Genomic DNA, 13,306 nt, shown 5'->3' with positions numbered 1-13,306 from the left:
ATTGATTTAGACGTAGTTATGAAAAACTATTATTAATTGGGTCCATCAACAGAAAAAAACCCAATGATTGTCCAAATGTTTACATGGGTACAAACGACTTAACAATCTCAAACATTAACGCTCCTCGCATCATAATATTATCATTTACACTGCTGGCTTATGTGTAGTCTGTCTTGAGATTCTCTTTGGTTAAATGACGTAGAGAAACAGGAAAGATTATCTTTGGTAACAATTGCAATTTAAACATCAAAATTTTTTGTGAGATGTCATAATCATATATGTAATGTTGGGAAAATTCTTGTGTGGTTTGTGATTTATTTTATTCTTCCGTCATTTTTAAGGCATTTATTTTTACTTTCTCTTTGTACTCAACTGAACATTATATATCAGTGAATATACTCCCGTTGTACTCTTGTATCAGTCCGCGACCTGACGGGAACAGGAATATGGGAAATAATGGATGTGTGCGTGCATTGTCTTCATAGTGACTGCTTACATGTAATTTTTCTGATTTAGCAATGCACGAAAACCACGGATGTTTACACGGCCCACATGTTTGCGTCCATGATGGTTATTTGAATGAAGTGAATGAGAGGAGAAGCCAAACGTGTGCAGCGAAATATTGCATGGCTGCAAGATTCGTCTGTAGGCTCGGAGCCTACCTGTGACAAGAGCAGCCATTTGCAGTGCTAATCCATTTAGTACGGTTTGAGTGTTACCCCACAGAATGCAGAGACGTGAAACTAGGAATAGGGAAATGGACAAAGATTTGCGAGAAGAAGCTGCAAAGAGGGTATCACGTACCAGTACAGGAGGTACGAGAACTAGCATGCATACCAGCAAACACAGTGTCTCCAGCAGTTCGGGTCTGTTGATGGTTGGCCCAAACTTCAAAGTTGGGAAGAAAATAGGAAGTGGAAACTTCGGAGAGTTACGGCTAGGTGAGTGACTTTTCATTTGTGTCATTTGATGCGAGTAACACTTTACATTCAATAAATCCCTTCTTTTGTTTAGACGTATGCCAGATGTTTGCTTGGCAGTTATTTATGCATGTCAGTGATATATTTATACAGCTCGGCGCAGTTCAAAACCAGTTGTAATTTTCTGTGTTCGTCGTAAGAGGGCTACTTTCGTTATCATAGTGTCTGTGATAAAAGCTTTCACGCAGGATGATATATATTTACATCCATGTCAAGTTGTAATTTCAAAAGACGTGTATGAACGGTGGTTAAACTTAAGTTAGAGAAAATCCATAGAAAATTTAGTCACCAAAGTAGTACAATTTTGTGTTGTTGGTGCTGTCTTATATGCCGAATTGAGAGGACTCAGTATTATTTGTTTTTGTGTCATACATGATGTCTGCCCTGGCTTAGGGGACAGCGTTTGAGACAAGGATTCGTACTTTTTCCCCCGGAAGAGTCGTATAAAGTAGTTGTTGGTGTTGTCGAATCTCATTTACATTTCTTATTCAGCACAGTTTGAAACCCCTATAGATCAAGTTTTAAAACTGTATACTTTGTTTAACAGCTCTGATGAATCCAATTTCTCGTTAGTAGGCTAAGAAATGAATGGCGACTGCTGCATTCACTTTATCCGGTAACTGTATCGGACATAAAATTATTACAGTTAGGATAATGCTGGTTGTTATGTGGTTACCTACAAGTGTTATTAGAGAAGTTCGAGAATTAATAATCTGTACTCATCTTAGTAGATACATCGAGCAGGGAAGAACTCTCAAAAAACATTGGCAAAGGTACCATATTCTTTTACATATTGATCAGTTTTGTCTTTTTTTGGATTGGTGTAAGATCTCGTCAGAACTTGTTATAAATGTAAAAAGGGATTGACATCATACTTGGAGCCTTTTTCAATCTGCTTGTTTGTTATGAAACAGTCATATCCACACATCACTATCCATGTTGATCTACTGTCTTCAGCTGTGAAGGCTTCTTTGGGTGATTTCTCTTTAAATAATTTAGTCATTAATTGTTTGACATTAGCAGGCATTTGAAGAGGTACATATTTGTATCCCATGCCTATGACGTAAAACTCCAAAATAAATGGCTGATGTCTTTGTAAAGATTTGTCAGCACTCACAACTTTTAACTCTGTGGTATTCTTTCCAGACATGTGATGTTTGAACGTTACGTGACATAGATTTAAATAGGTGCCGGGAATATGCTTTCGGTAACTACCTGTTATTTTTTGTTGTTTTCATGCTCAGTGTGATTACATCTACATAGTTAGTTTATTATTGAATTTTTTTTGCATAATCAGTGTTCAGAAGTTTAGTGCAGTTGTCCTGTTGTCACATTTTGTATAGGGCACAAGTTACATTTAAATTGTTGCAGTGCTTTTGATGCATGCACTTCAGTTTGGTGACCAGTGAAACTTATTTTACTGTTAAGTCTTGAACAAAAGATGTTTGGTTACTTTTAAATGTGGCCGTACTTTATATGTGGTTGGTGTATTGAGCAAGAGACAGTGCGGCACTTCCAATAGGATAATGCCAAGTAATTACCATTTTGGTGCTAAGATATTCTTTGTAGTTAATGACTGTGTACCTTACTTTGAAAAGATGAAGTATGTCTATTTAGAGAGTAAAACTGATCACTTATTCCATACTACAATAGGTAGGTTTAGGTAGTCAGAAAAAAATCAAATATTTTATTCAGTAAATGGAAGTGCGAAACTAAGAGAGATAAAACTACAGTAAAATGTATCAAACCAATAGTTTGTAGCCATATCAGAACTTTGTAATAGCTAGATGATTGGTTCGTGTATGTGCACAAGTGTTGAGATATCAGGAAGAAACAAGTCATTCTTCAGAGAGGCAATTTAAACTATATAATACCAAAGTGTAACACCAATACCAGTTCCTTAAATTCTGAAGAATTGCATTGGCTTAGACCATTTTTATTTCCTCCAGCACCATGTCATACATTTTCAATAGAAAACATTATTTTTTTTAATTTTTTTTTTTTTTTTAATTTTTTCATCACGTAGTGTCGTTTCTCCCACTGGCTGGGTACATATTTTGTGGGATTAGATTTATGGTAACTTTGCTTGACATATGCCAACAAATGTCGATATTGGTAACTGATGAAGAGGTTGTCTAGTCATAAACATAAACTAGTCACAATGGAAAGCATAACTAAACAAAAAATTAGTGATGTACACGAGGCATACTTCCATTGATGTCATTAGTTGACAAAATTTAATTTATCAGATGAGTTAAGATTATTTTCTGTTGCATAGGTGTTATTGTAAAAACTTTTTCCTGTTTATGTTCTCACATGTTTAAATGTTGAGGATCTTAATACGGTTTTCATTTCTTCATGTCAATTTGTTGGTATGATATTCTAGTAGTAATGAATATTGGTAAAACTTCATAGCGAGTGTTCTAGATTTTCATAAATCTTTTAATTCAGTTCCCTGCCACTGCCTGCTGAAGCAAATATTTTGGTATGAGATACTTAATTAGCAGTGTGCAGATGTTAAAAAATTTATTCTTAGCCAAAATACAGTATGTTGTTATAGGTGAAGGTTCAGGCACAAAAGTAATTAATGTTGATGGTGTTTGTTCATGAAGCAGCTGCTTGTATTAGTTGCAGTCTTTTTGCACGTGGCATGATGATATGTTGTCTTACAAAAAGTTTTTCCAGTCAGATATACACAAATTATAAATCTACGTCTACATTTATACTCCGCAAGCCACCCAACCGTGTGTGGCGGAGGGCACTTTACGTGCCACTGTCATGATCTCCCTTTCCTGTTCCAGTCACGTATGGTTTGTGAGAAGAACGACTGTTGGAAAGCCTCCGTGCATGCTCAAATCTCTCTAATTTTACATTCGTGATCTCCTCGGGATGTATAAGTAGGTGGAAGCAATATATTCGATACCTCTACCAGAAACGCATCCTGTCAAAACCTGGATAGCAAGCTATACCGCGATGCAGAGTGCCTCTCTTGCAGAGTCTGCCACTTGAGTTTGCTAAACATCTCCGTAAAGCTATCACGCTTACCAAATAACCCTGTGACGAAACGCGCCGCTCTTCTTTGGATCTTCTGTATCTCCTCCGTCAACCCTACCTGGTACAAAGTGCCTGTCCGCTGCAGATCTTCCTCCATTTCGCCGCAATTTTCTAATGCTGCAACTTCTCTGTATACTACAGCACCATCCGCGAAAAGCCGCATGGAACTTCCGACACTAGGAAGATCAGAAACTGAAGTGGAAAAATATATAGAGGGGGGACAGTGTACTGGGCTGGATGAATGAGGTGTATTGAGCTTAGCACAATCCTGGCAGGTATGCTGCTGATAAGCGAGAACATGTGAAAAAGTAATACCTCAGAATTTATTTGACAACTCTTAGGGCAAACTCTACTGACATTCTACATTTTTAGTCTCGTGTGTATACATATCCAGATACAGAGGTTGTGTGTGTGTGTGTGTGTGTGTGTGTGTGTGTGTGTGTGTGTGTGTGTGTTTTGTGCTTGCATGAATGTTTGTGTATATTGTCGACTTTAGAAAAAGGCCTTTTGGCCGAAAGCTCAATTGTTTAACAGTCTTCTTTTTGTGCCTATATGCGACTCGGCATATCCACTATACGATGAGTAGTAATCTCTCTTTTTCATAATATTGTCATTATTCCATCCTGGATTTTTCCATTGTTTTATTGGCGATGGTCACATTTGCCCCCAACAAGTGACCAGTTTGGTGATACTGCCACTGTAGAATGTTTGACATTTCTGATGGAGCTACAACTTCATGTCTTGCTTCCTTCGCTTCATATCTATCAAAGTGAAGTCCTCAAAGGTCTTGTTTGAATTTTGGAAACAGATGAAAATTGGATGTGGCTAAATCGGGACTGTGTGGAGGATGATAAATGACATTGAACCCAAGGCATGGTTTGTTGTAGATGTTAAAGCACTTGTTTGTGGTCTGGTATTGTCACGTTGAAGGAGAAGGTGCTCCATGTGTGGACAATCTCCCTGATTTCGTGCTTTTAGTTTTATGAGGTTTCACTGTACATACATAGGTTACACACCCCCATGCTACAATCTGGAGTCACCTAATGGCAGTGGGTTGCAGCTTTCATCGTTGAAGCGGGAAAGACGACTGAGTAATATCGATGACATGTAATACCTCTCCCAGAATTGAGAACAGAGTAAAAAATTTGGAGGCATTACTTTCCAGCACGTCCTCATAATTATACTAACTACAACATTCACAAAGAGCATAGATACGTTAACACTGATTTTATCTTTTATTTTACCCCCATATACGATCCAGTGCTTGGATTTACATATGTATATATTAGTTTTGAGAATATGAATCATTAATGTGTAGTGGTAGAGTCGTTGAAATTAATATAGTAGTAGAGTCGTTTATGGCTAAGTGATTGATGGATAAATGAGGCATTAGGAGGTAGGATGGACTTGATTTTGTGATACGATGTTTTAATCACCACTGCTAAAAAGTCATTAATAAGATGTGAAACATGCAAGTTATGAGGGATTACTGGTTGTAACTTAGGTTTATGCTGCAAGATAATTGACAAAAACCTTGAAAGCCACCTGAGGTATAACAGACATTTAGCAGCCTAGTGGATGTAGTGTAGTTGACTGTTTGAGGGGCCACTAAGGCAGAGCTGTAACACTTTAAATGATTTAGATTGCTATTGGTGCTGTAGTTAGATCACATTAAGTCTGCAATGAAATTACTCTATGATATTTTGTGTGTGGTGCAAAAGTCTGAAGTAGCTTATTTAAAAACAATGAGTTAGTAAATGTAAAAGGGAGGGTGATTTTTCGGAAAACAGTTGGGACATTGTGACAAAGATATCCTCTGTAACAGGTGTCAGTGAGAGAAATGGGTATTTCTACTGTCTTCTGTGTGAGTTAATTTCATATAAGTTAGTACCACAAGAAGTAAGTAAATGTTTCTATATAAATTTGAAGGATTCTCTTTTAAATACTATTGAAGTTGGACAATATGCACAAGAGTATTATTGACCTACTACTAATTAGTGGAATGAGAATAATCATGTTTGACAGAATCTTGCTTGAAACAGACAACAGATAAGCATGTGTATTGAAAAAACCGATATCATTGTTTAAGTATTTATCATAGAACCATTGCTGAAATCTCCTGTATTATAGTTTACAAACTGCTACTAGCTGAGCACATTATCTACTGATCAGTGCAATACATGCAAGAGTAAAAACCTGAAAGCAATAGTAGAAATAAATGCTAAAAAATATATTATTGTCTTGGGTGTACAGTTGGTTCTAAATTGAACTGAGCTGAGCATTATCTGTAAGAACTTGGCAGTTCAAATACTAAACACTTTAAACAGCTGAGACAAAATTAGGGTAAACTTGAAAATAGCAACTCAAGTTAGGTGCAAGAGGAATTCCTGAAGAATTGTAAATATTCTGACATAAACCCCAATTGTTTTGATTGGTGGTAGATTATTACTTTTTCAAACTTCCAGATTTGATGTAAAGAATACTTTATTCTTGTTATTAACACTGTTATTACTGTAACATTAGGAAAGGTTGGAGTTCCATGATGGAGCCCAAAAACTGAATGATACAAGGCATATATAGTAAAGATTGATGCCAGGTTCTTCAGTCAGCTAAACATTAACCTACTGGCTGCTAGCTTGCTTATTGGAAATGTATCTTCCCAGAGCCATCTGATAAGCTCTGGGTGCCATGTCAGTTATACCAGGTGTAGAAGTGTGAAACCGGAATTTGGTTGCAATAATTACACGTCTGTTGTTTGAAACTGATGAACAATATTTCATTCAGTGTAATCTCCAATGCTATTTATTCATTTCTCCCAGCCTAAAAAAAAAAAATCTTCTTTTGAAGCGAACCAGTCAGTGTGCCATTTTCGTATATTGTCATACGAATTGAAGCGTTAATCAGTGAGAGTGTGTCCCAGTGAGGCAAAATAGATGATAATCAGATCTGGAGAACAAGCTGCATGCCTTACTATTTCCCAACTGAATGCCTCGATAATTCCCCTGGCATGTTTTGCTGCATGTGATGGGGCTTTATCATGGCACAATATGACTCGATGTTGCCTTTTTCCATAATCCGGTAATTTTTAATGTAATGACAAATTATAATTGACCATTGCTGTTGGGAGTGATCGGTGTTAATTGTTTCACCAGGTTTTAGCAGCAAATAATAGATGACACCCTTCTGATCCCACCAAACACAGAGCATTTTCTTCTTTCCTAAGCGATTTGGTCTTACAATGGATGTAAATGGTTTGCCTGGATTCAGCCATGATTTACAACACTTATTATTCTCAAAATATATCCACTGTTCACCTGTCACTATTTGATGGAGAAACGACTTTGTTTGCTATCTGGTGAGCAGCATTTCACAAGTAGTGTTTGCTTTCTGTCTTTCATTCAGTTCGTGCGAAACATGTTTTTTCACTTTCTGCACCTTTCCCATAGCTTTCAACTGAAGAGAAATGGCTTTCTGCATTACATTCAATTGTTCCGCAAGTTCCTATTGAGTTTGAGTATTATCTTCATCCAATAACGCCCGCAATTCGTTGTCTTCAAACTTTTTCGTGGTTTCCCGCACTCATCGTTTCTCATGTCAAAGCATTTGAAACACTGTGTTTTCCCAAGAGCACGTTTGCCGAAAGATGTGACAAGCATTTGGTGTGATTCTGCAGCAGTTTTCTTCAAATGGTAACAGAAAATCAATGCTGTCTGCAAATTGTAGTTCGTGGCACAAAACTCGACATGGTTACGGATTTGAAACAGATACCAATGTATAGAACTTGTATTAATGTGTGTTGACATTCATCAGTCATTACAGGAAGCAGATAGTGCTGCAGACGTGGTCTTACGGGCCCTACACTGATGGCTAGCACCATCTGTAGGGAAATTCCAGTTTCATACTTCTATGCCTAGTATATATGGCTGACATCAATATTTCCTGCTAAACAACATGCATGTGACATTATCTGCTTTTCAGAAAGCTATGTCAGTTTCAGAGCCTGACATAAAGTGCAGTTTTACATTGTGAGGCAAGTTGTGGCCACTCCTGAAGCTTTGGACTAAGCGATCGGCCCACTTTTGCACAATGAAAGAGAACATAGTCTGCTATGTATTCTTTGCAAATAACGTACTGATTAGGTTACATGGGAGACTGCTTTTTAAAGGTACAAAAGTACTATTATTGATTTCAAAAGCAGAGCAAACACTTGAAAGACTGTTCGCCGCAGTCCTGGAAGAAGGTACTCACTTGCTTCACTTTCTTTCCTGGTGTGAGATCTTCACTGTCTTTTCTCCAGCTTATTATGCCACATCACACACACACAAGTTTTATGTTCGGGTCCCGTTTCTTCACTGCGAAATGTACATCACAGCAAGTAGGTTTCTTGTGATTACCTGTAGTGTTAGTTGAAGTAAGCAAGCAAACATGCATTTCTATAAGACTGTCAATCGCATGTGACTGACATGTTCTGTTTCTTACAGTTAATGTTCTGAGATTAAAAGAAGTGTGTAATGCACACATACTTGTTTCTAACAACATTACCTTTAGTTTTAGATTAAAAACAGTATGGCTCCAGAAGGACTCATAAAGACGCTGTCATTGCTGCCAGAGGGTGAAGGGTGTGACCTGTGTCTGTCTAATGTAACTAAGCAGGAAAGTACAGATGTCAGTGAGACATGGCTGATATGCTAGTCAAAGTGCTAATCTCAATATCACGCAAATTATCCTGTTTACTTTACTGATGTCTTAAACTTTCTTAAGATAAAATTTGAAGATAGAAGTTAAATATTTAATGGTTTCTCTGTATGATAACCTTTTTACAATGAACTTTCTCTTGCATAGTGGGATGATGTCATGACTAAGTTTTACCAGAAGTAGTAGTCCACTGAAGAGAACTGGGTGACATAACTCATTGGGATGGAAGGCCAATCATTGAAGGAAGACATCGAGGCATTTCAGAAGCTGGCTGCTAGATTTGTAAGGAGTAGGTTCAAGCAATGCTTTGGGAACTCAAATGGGAATACCTGGAGGGAAAGTGATGGTCTTTTCGAGAAACGCGAATGAGAAAAGCTAGAGAACCAGCTGACTGCAGAATGATTCTGCTGCTGACAACATAACATTTCGCATAAGGACCACAGACATAAGGCACGAGAAATTAGTGTTCATATGAAGGAACCTAGAAAACTGTTTCTGCATTTCCTCTTTCCAAGTGAAACAGGAAAGGAAATACCTAGTAGTGGCACAGGGTACCCTCTGCCACGCACCATAGAGTGGCTTACGGAGTTTGTATGTAGATGTAGAAGTCAGTGACCACCAGTGCAACATTCTCTCAAGTGATGGCATGGAAATGTCACTCCATTACAGATGAAATTATTTGCACTTAAAATATGATTGTGTGTCGAACCAGATACAGTGTCCTTGCAAACCGTTAGTGAGGAAACCGTACTTGGTGCAAGAACATAACTTTGTGTATATACTGGCTGGCGATCTTGATTTGACATGTGTCCACTGTTATGTCACAGTGAATGGCCCCATGTGTAATGTACTACTACACTCTGCAGACTGTGTTCACTTTTGTGGATGTTGCTGAAGAAACTGCATTGATGTAATGTTTGGATATTATCAGAAGTCTTGGCTGCCACTTTCAGTACTTGCTGTCATTAGGAGTTGCTGCCTCTTTAAATCTGTCGGGGCCAAAATCAAATCTATTCTTCGACGTACTTCATAACATTTTATTGAAAGGAGATGAACACATACAATCTGGAACAGTCAAGCTCTCTTCACGTTGCAGCAGACATTACTTTCTACTTAGTTTGTTGCCAGACACATTGTGAAATGAACCTACAGTATTACCAAATGTAGTGATTGCATTATAGAAAAATTAGAGAATTCTGAGAAGTTTATTTGAACATGTTGTGGCCACATTCAGAAAATTTGGTAATTCATTACTACCAGTTTAAGTTTCAGCTCAGTTTCACTTCTTCCCATTTTACATTTTCAGCAAATCACACCTATAAAGTGTCATCGGTTAAGCATCCATTGTGTCATACATCACATAATTAGAAGGCCTTTGCAGGAAGTTCACCAGGCATATCCATATCTCTTCATTTTAATTTTTATTAATAAAGAAATCAAATTTCATATCTCTCAAGGCTGCCTTCACTACGAATGTTTCCACACAGAAATCAAATATTTCGAGTTCTAACGTAATCTTTCATGGCTGATTCTTGCTGTAGACATCTTTACAGTTAAGGACACACACACACACACACACACACACACACACACACACACACACACACATATATATATATATATATATATATATATATATATATATATATATATATTTCTTTTGTTTATTCAGGTATATCTCCAGGTCTATTGTCCCCTGGTTTTGACAAGGCAAGAATAGTGCTTTCTTTTAGTTTACCCATATCTCCAAATGATTTTTACCTACAAGGGAAACACACTGTTTTTTTCTACCCCCAGTCATTCCTAGGGTTTTTCTGGGACTTAACCTTACATTTTCCCGTGGCAATTATTTGTATGTGCAAAAACTGTCAAGAGGCACGAGTGTTCAACATCACACTGTAAAGCCCTGTTGGGCAAGAATAAGTTGCTGAAGAATGTGGGTGTGCTACCTCACTTTAAACATGCCTAGTAAGGCACTGTGGTATTCTGTCCAGGTTGTTATTCCTACTGATTCCAAAAAGCAAAACTATTCCGTGGTAACGTTGCATAGAATTTTTAATGCTGTGTTCACTCATATTTTAGTACTTTAATTTCTCCAGATTATGGAAACTATATTATTTGAATGCCTTGGATAACTTAAAAATTCCAAAATTAATGTCCCCATAAATCTTTTCTTTATTCATGTGTGCAGTTGAGATTTATCAGGCTTCATTCTGATCAACAGTTGGAAAAAATAAGCATTGTATCACTGATTGTCTCACAACATATAGTTTGTATATTCAATCAATATTGCTGGGATTAAAGCTTCATTCTGTGGGAAATATGTCGCAGTCGTTAAAACAGATAGCCACCATTCCTTCTTAAAGAATATTCATCAATTTGCAATATGTAATTTTAGTATGGCTGTGGGTTCATCAAACATTAGAATACAGATTCACTGTTTAATGGGTGGCTCAGTCAGTTGTAGGAATTTTTTCTGCCACTTATCACTACTTTAATTCCAGGCAGTGATTCATTAATATGAAACATGCTGAGTTGCACCATAGTTTTGTAGTCAGTGTCAAACTGTTTAGATATTCCTTTAGCTGCTTGGGCCAGTCAGTTTAGGAGGAAGATAAAGGCAAGGCATATCACTCCAGTAGGACAATATCCAATAATAGAGCTTGCAATTTTCAAATGAACATTGGGCTAAGAAGAGCTTTCCTTGTCGGCTATATTGTCTATTGAATCTGCTGAGCTGCTGCTTTCAATTTCTGTCCACTAAGTTTCTTAATTGGAAAGAAAGTTACAAGATTCGAGGTGAGTCAAACTCACATGTCGTTTTAGTAAAATCTGTGGTGCGATGACTAAGGTAACTAGCTTGGGAGTGACGCTAAGGCCTATTGTCGTGACTCTAATTTGCACTTGTCACCAAAAGACTCGTGTCAAAGTATTTTGGTTCATAACAGTCTCTGATTGTAAATTGCACAGATTGTGGAGTGGTGGGAGGTAATGCATCCAGCATGTGATCATGATTTGTAACACCACCTGACCGTGATTGTAAAGGAGATGTAGTCGCAGTAAATTTCATGTGCACAACTATGTTGCATTTTCTTGTAATGGATGACAGTGGAGACAGAAATAAACTTGCACACTTTGTTTACTTTCACTCAATTATGTCATATGGTATCATATTTTGGGGTAACTCCACAAACTAAGTTTTTAGAGTGCAAAAGCGTGTAATAACTCATTTGTGGCATAAATTGAAGAACAGCTTGCCGAAACCTGTTCAAACTACTGCTTCTGAGTATATGTATTCCTTGATGTAGTTTGTTGAAAGAAAGAAGTCTCTTTATGCATTTCCATGAGCCAAACTGCCGTCTTTCCATGGAAGCACGAAAAAAATTGTTATATGGACAATAGTATGGATTATTCTGAAAATATCGATTATTATACGAAAACTTTTCGAGACCTGTCGGTCAGGGTATTTGAACAATCGATTGTACTTCGCGGAATTACTGTTTATAACATCGATCGCCGACAAAGTATACGGGAGAAGCATGCCTCTGATAGCTGTCAGTGTCCAACAAAAGCATGTTCCTTTGCGCAGTGTGTTGAGTAGGGATTTAAGAGTGCTGCAAAGAGATCTGTGAAATTCCACACTGGAAAGCGTGAGCTATACCTACCTGCACTGCAGTTTAGTGTGTTTGGTCGTCTTTTGCCAAAAAGGAGGATTTTGTCATATTCTTATTTCCTGTAGTAAACAGGGAGACAAACAGGTCATATTGTAGCCATGTTTCGACCTGTCTTTCTCTTGCAAGCAGAGACTACTGAAATATTTAGACTGTTCAAGCGTGATCATTGAAAATGTTGCACTATTTATAGAGGGCAAAAACTTCTGTAATACTGAATAGAATTAATGAATGCCGCAGCGCTGCCACATATTTTGAATGATACTAATTCTTGCACAATAAGTCTTCATATTTTGGAAGAAATAAGAATTGTGTGTATTCAATTTCTTTGTCGCGTTTGTTTGTAAAATCGAGATTTTTTGTAACGTCCCATAGCTGCTGCCGCATCGTACCTGAGTCATTACGTCTGACGTAGCAGGAGGAAGTTACGGTGCTGCCCAGAAAATCACTGAACTGAACTGGATTTGCGTAGTTTATTCGGGTCAGTTGGGGGGAGAAGAGCAGCCCGTGTTTGGAAAAGCCGTTATCACCCATACGACCCCCGTAGTGATGCCTCCGGCAGCGGATGGACGCAGCAGTCTGTTGTCGCGGGCCACGGTCACTGCTTCCCTCGCGAGCCTTTTCGTAACAGTCGCTGAAAATGTAACCATCTACACGTGTTCTGTTTGTCAATAAGTTTGTTGAACAACCGTTTTCATTTACTCTTAAGCACTTACGTCTGCGACGAATAAACGGTTTATTGAACGGGTGTATTAATGGTGTTGAGCTTTTCATTAGAGAAAGAATATTGGCCTAATCGTAAACGATAGTAATCTGTTGTGTTCTTGACCTGTTCGACTTTGTGCAATTTCCTGGGTGTGATGTACGGTAATCTCGGAAAGCGAGAAATTTTCTAACGAAATGGAA

At 37.8% G+C, this 13,306-nt stretch overlaps 1 protein-coding gene across 2 annotated transcripts in view; it reads left to right on the top strand.

The window, feature by feature from the left end:
- Positions 1 to 302: 302 nt before the first annotated feature.
- LOC126198699 (casein kinase I) overlaps positions 303 to 13,306 on the top strand; it is a 349,981-nt gene continuing 336,977 nt past the window's right edge. Inside the window, exon 1 of one of the 2 annotated variants that reach the window (XM_049935199.1) lies at positions 303 to 941. In XM_049935199.1, coding sequence (XP_049791156.1) covers positions 728 to 941 — 214 coding nt within the window. In that variant the 5' untranslated portion in view covers positions 303 to 727. The remainder of the gene's footprint in view (positions 942 to 13,306) is intronic. The other variant, XM_049935200.1, reaches the window with a different exon arrangement.

Source organism: Schistocerca nitens, chromosome 8 (genome assembly GCF_023898315.1).
Source record: "Schistocerca nitens isolate TAMUIC-IGC-003100 chromosome 8, iqSchNite1.1, whole genome shotgun sequence".
Lineage (NCBI taxonomy): Eukaryota > Metazoa > Arthropoda > Insecta > Orthoptera > Acrididae > Schistocerca > Schistocerca nitens.
The sequence above is the reverse complement of the archived record's forward strand: the minus strand, read 5'-3'. Positions and strand labels throughout refer to the sequence as shown.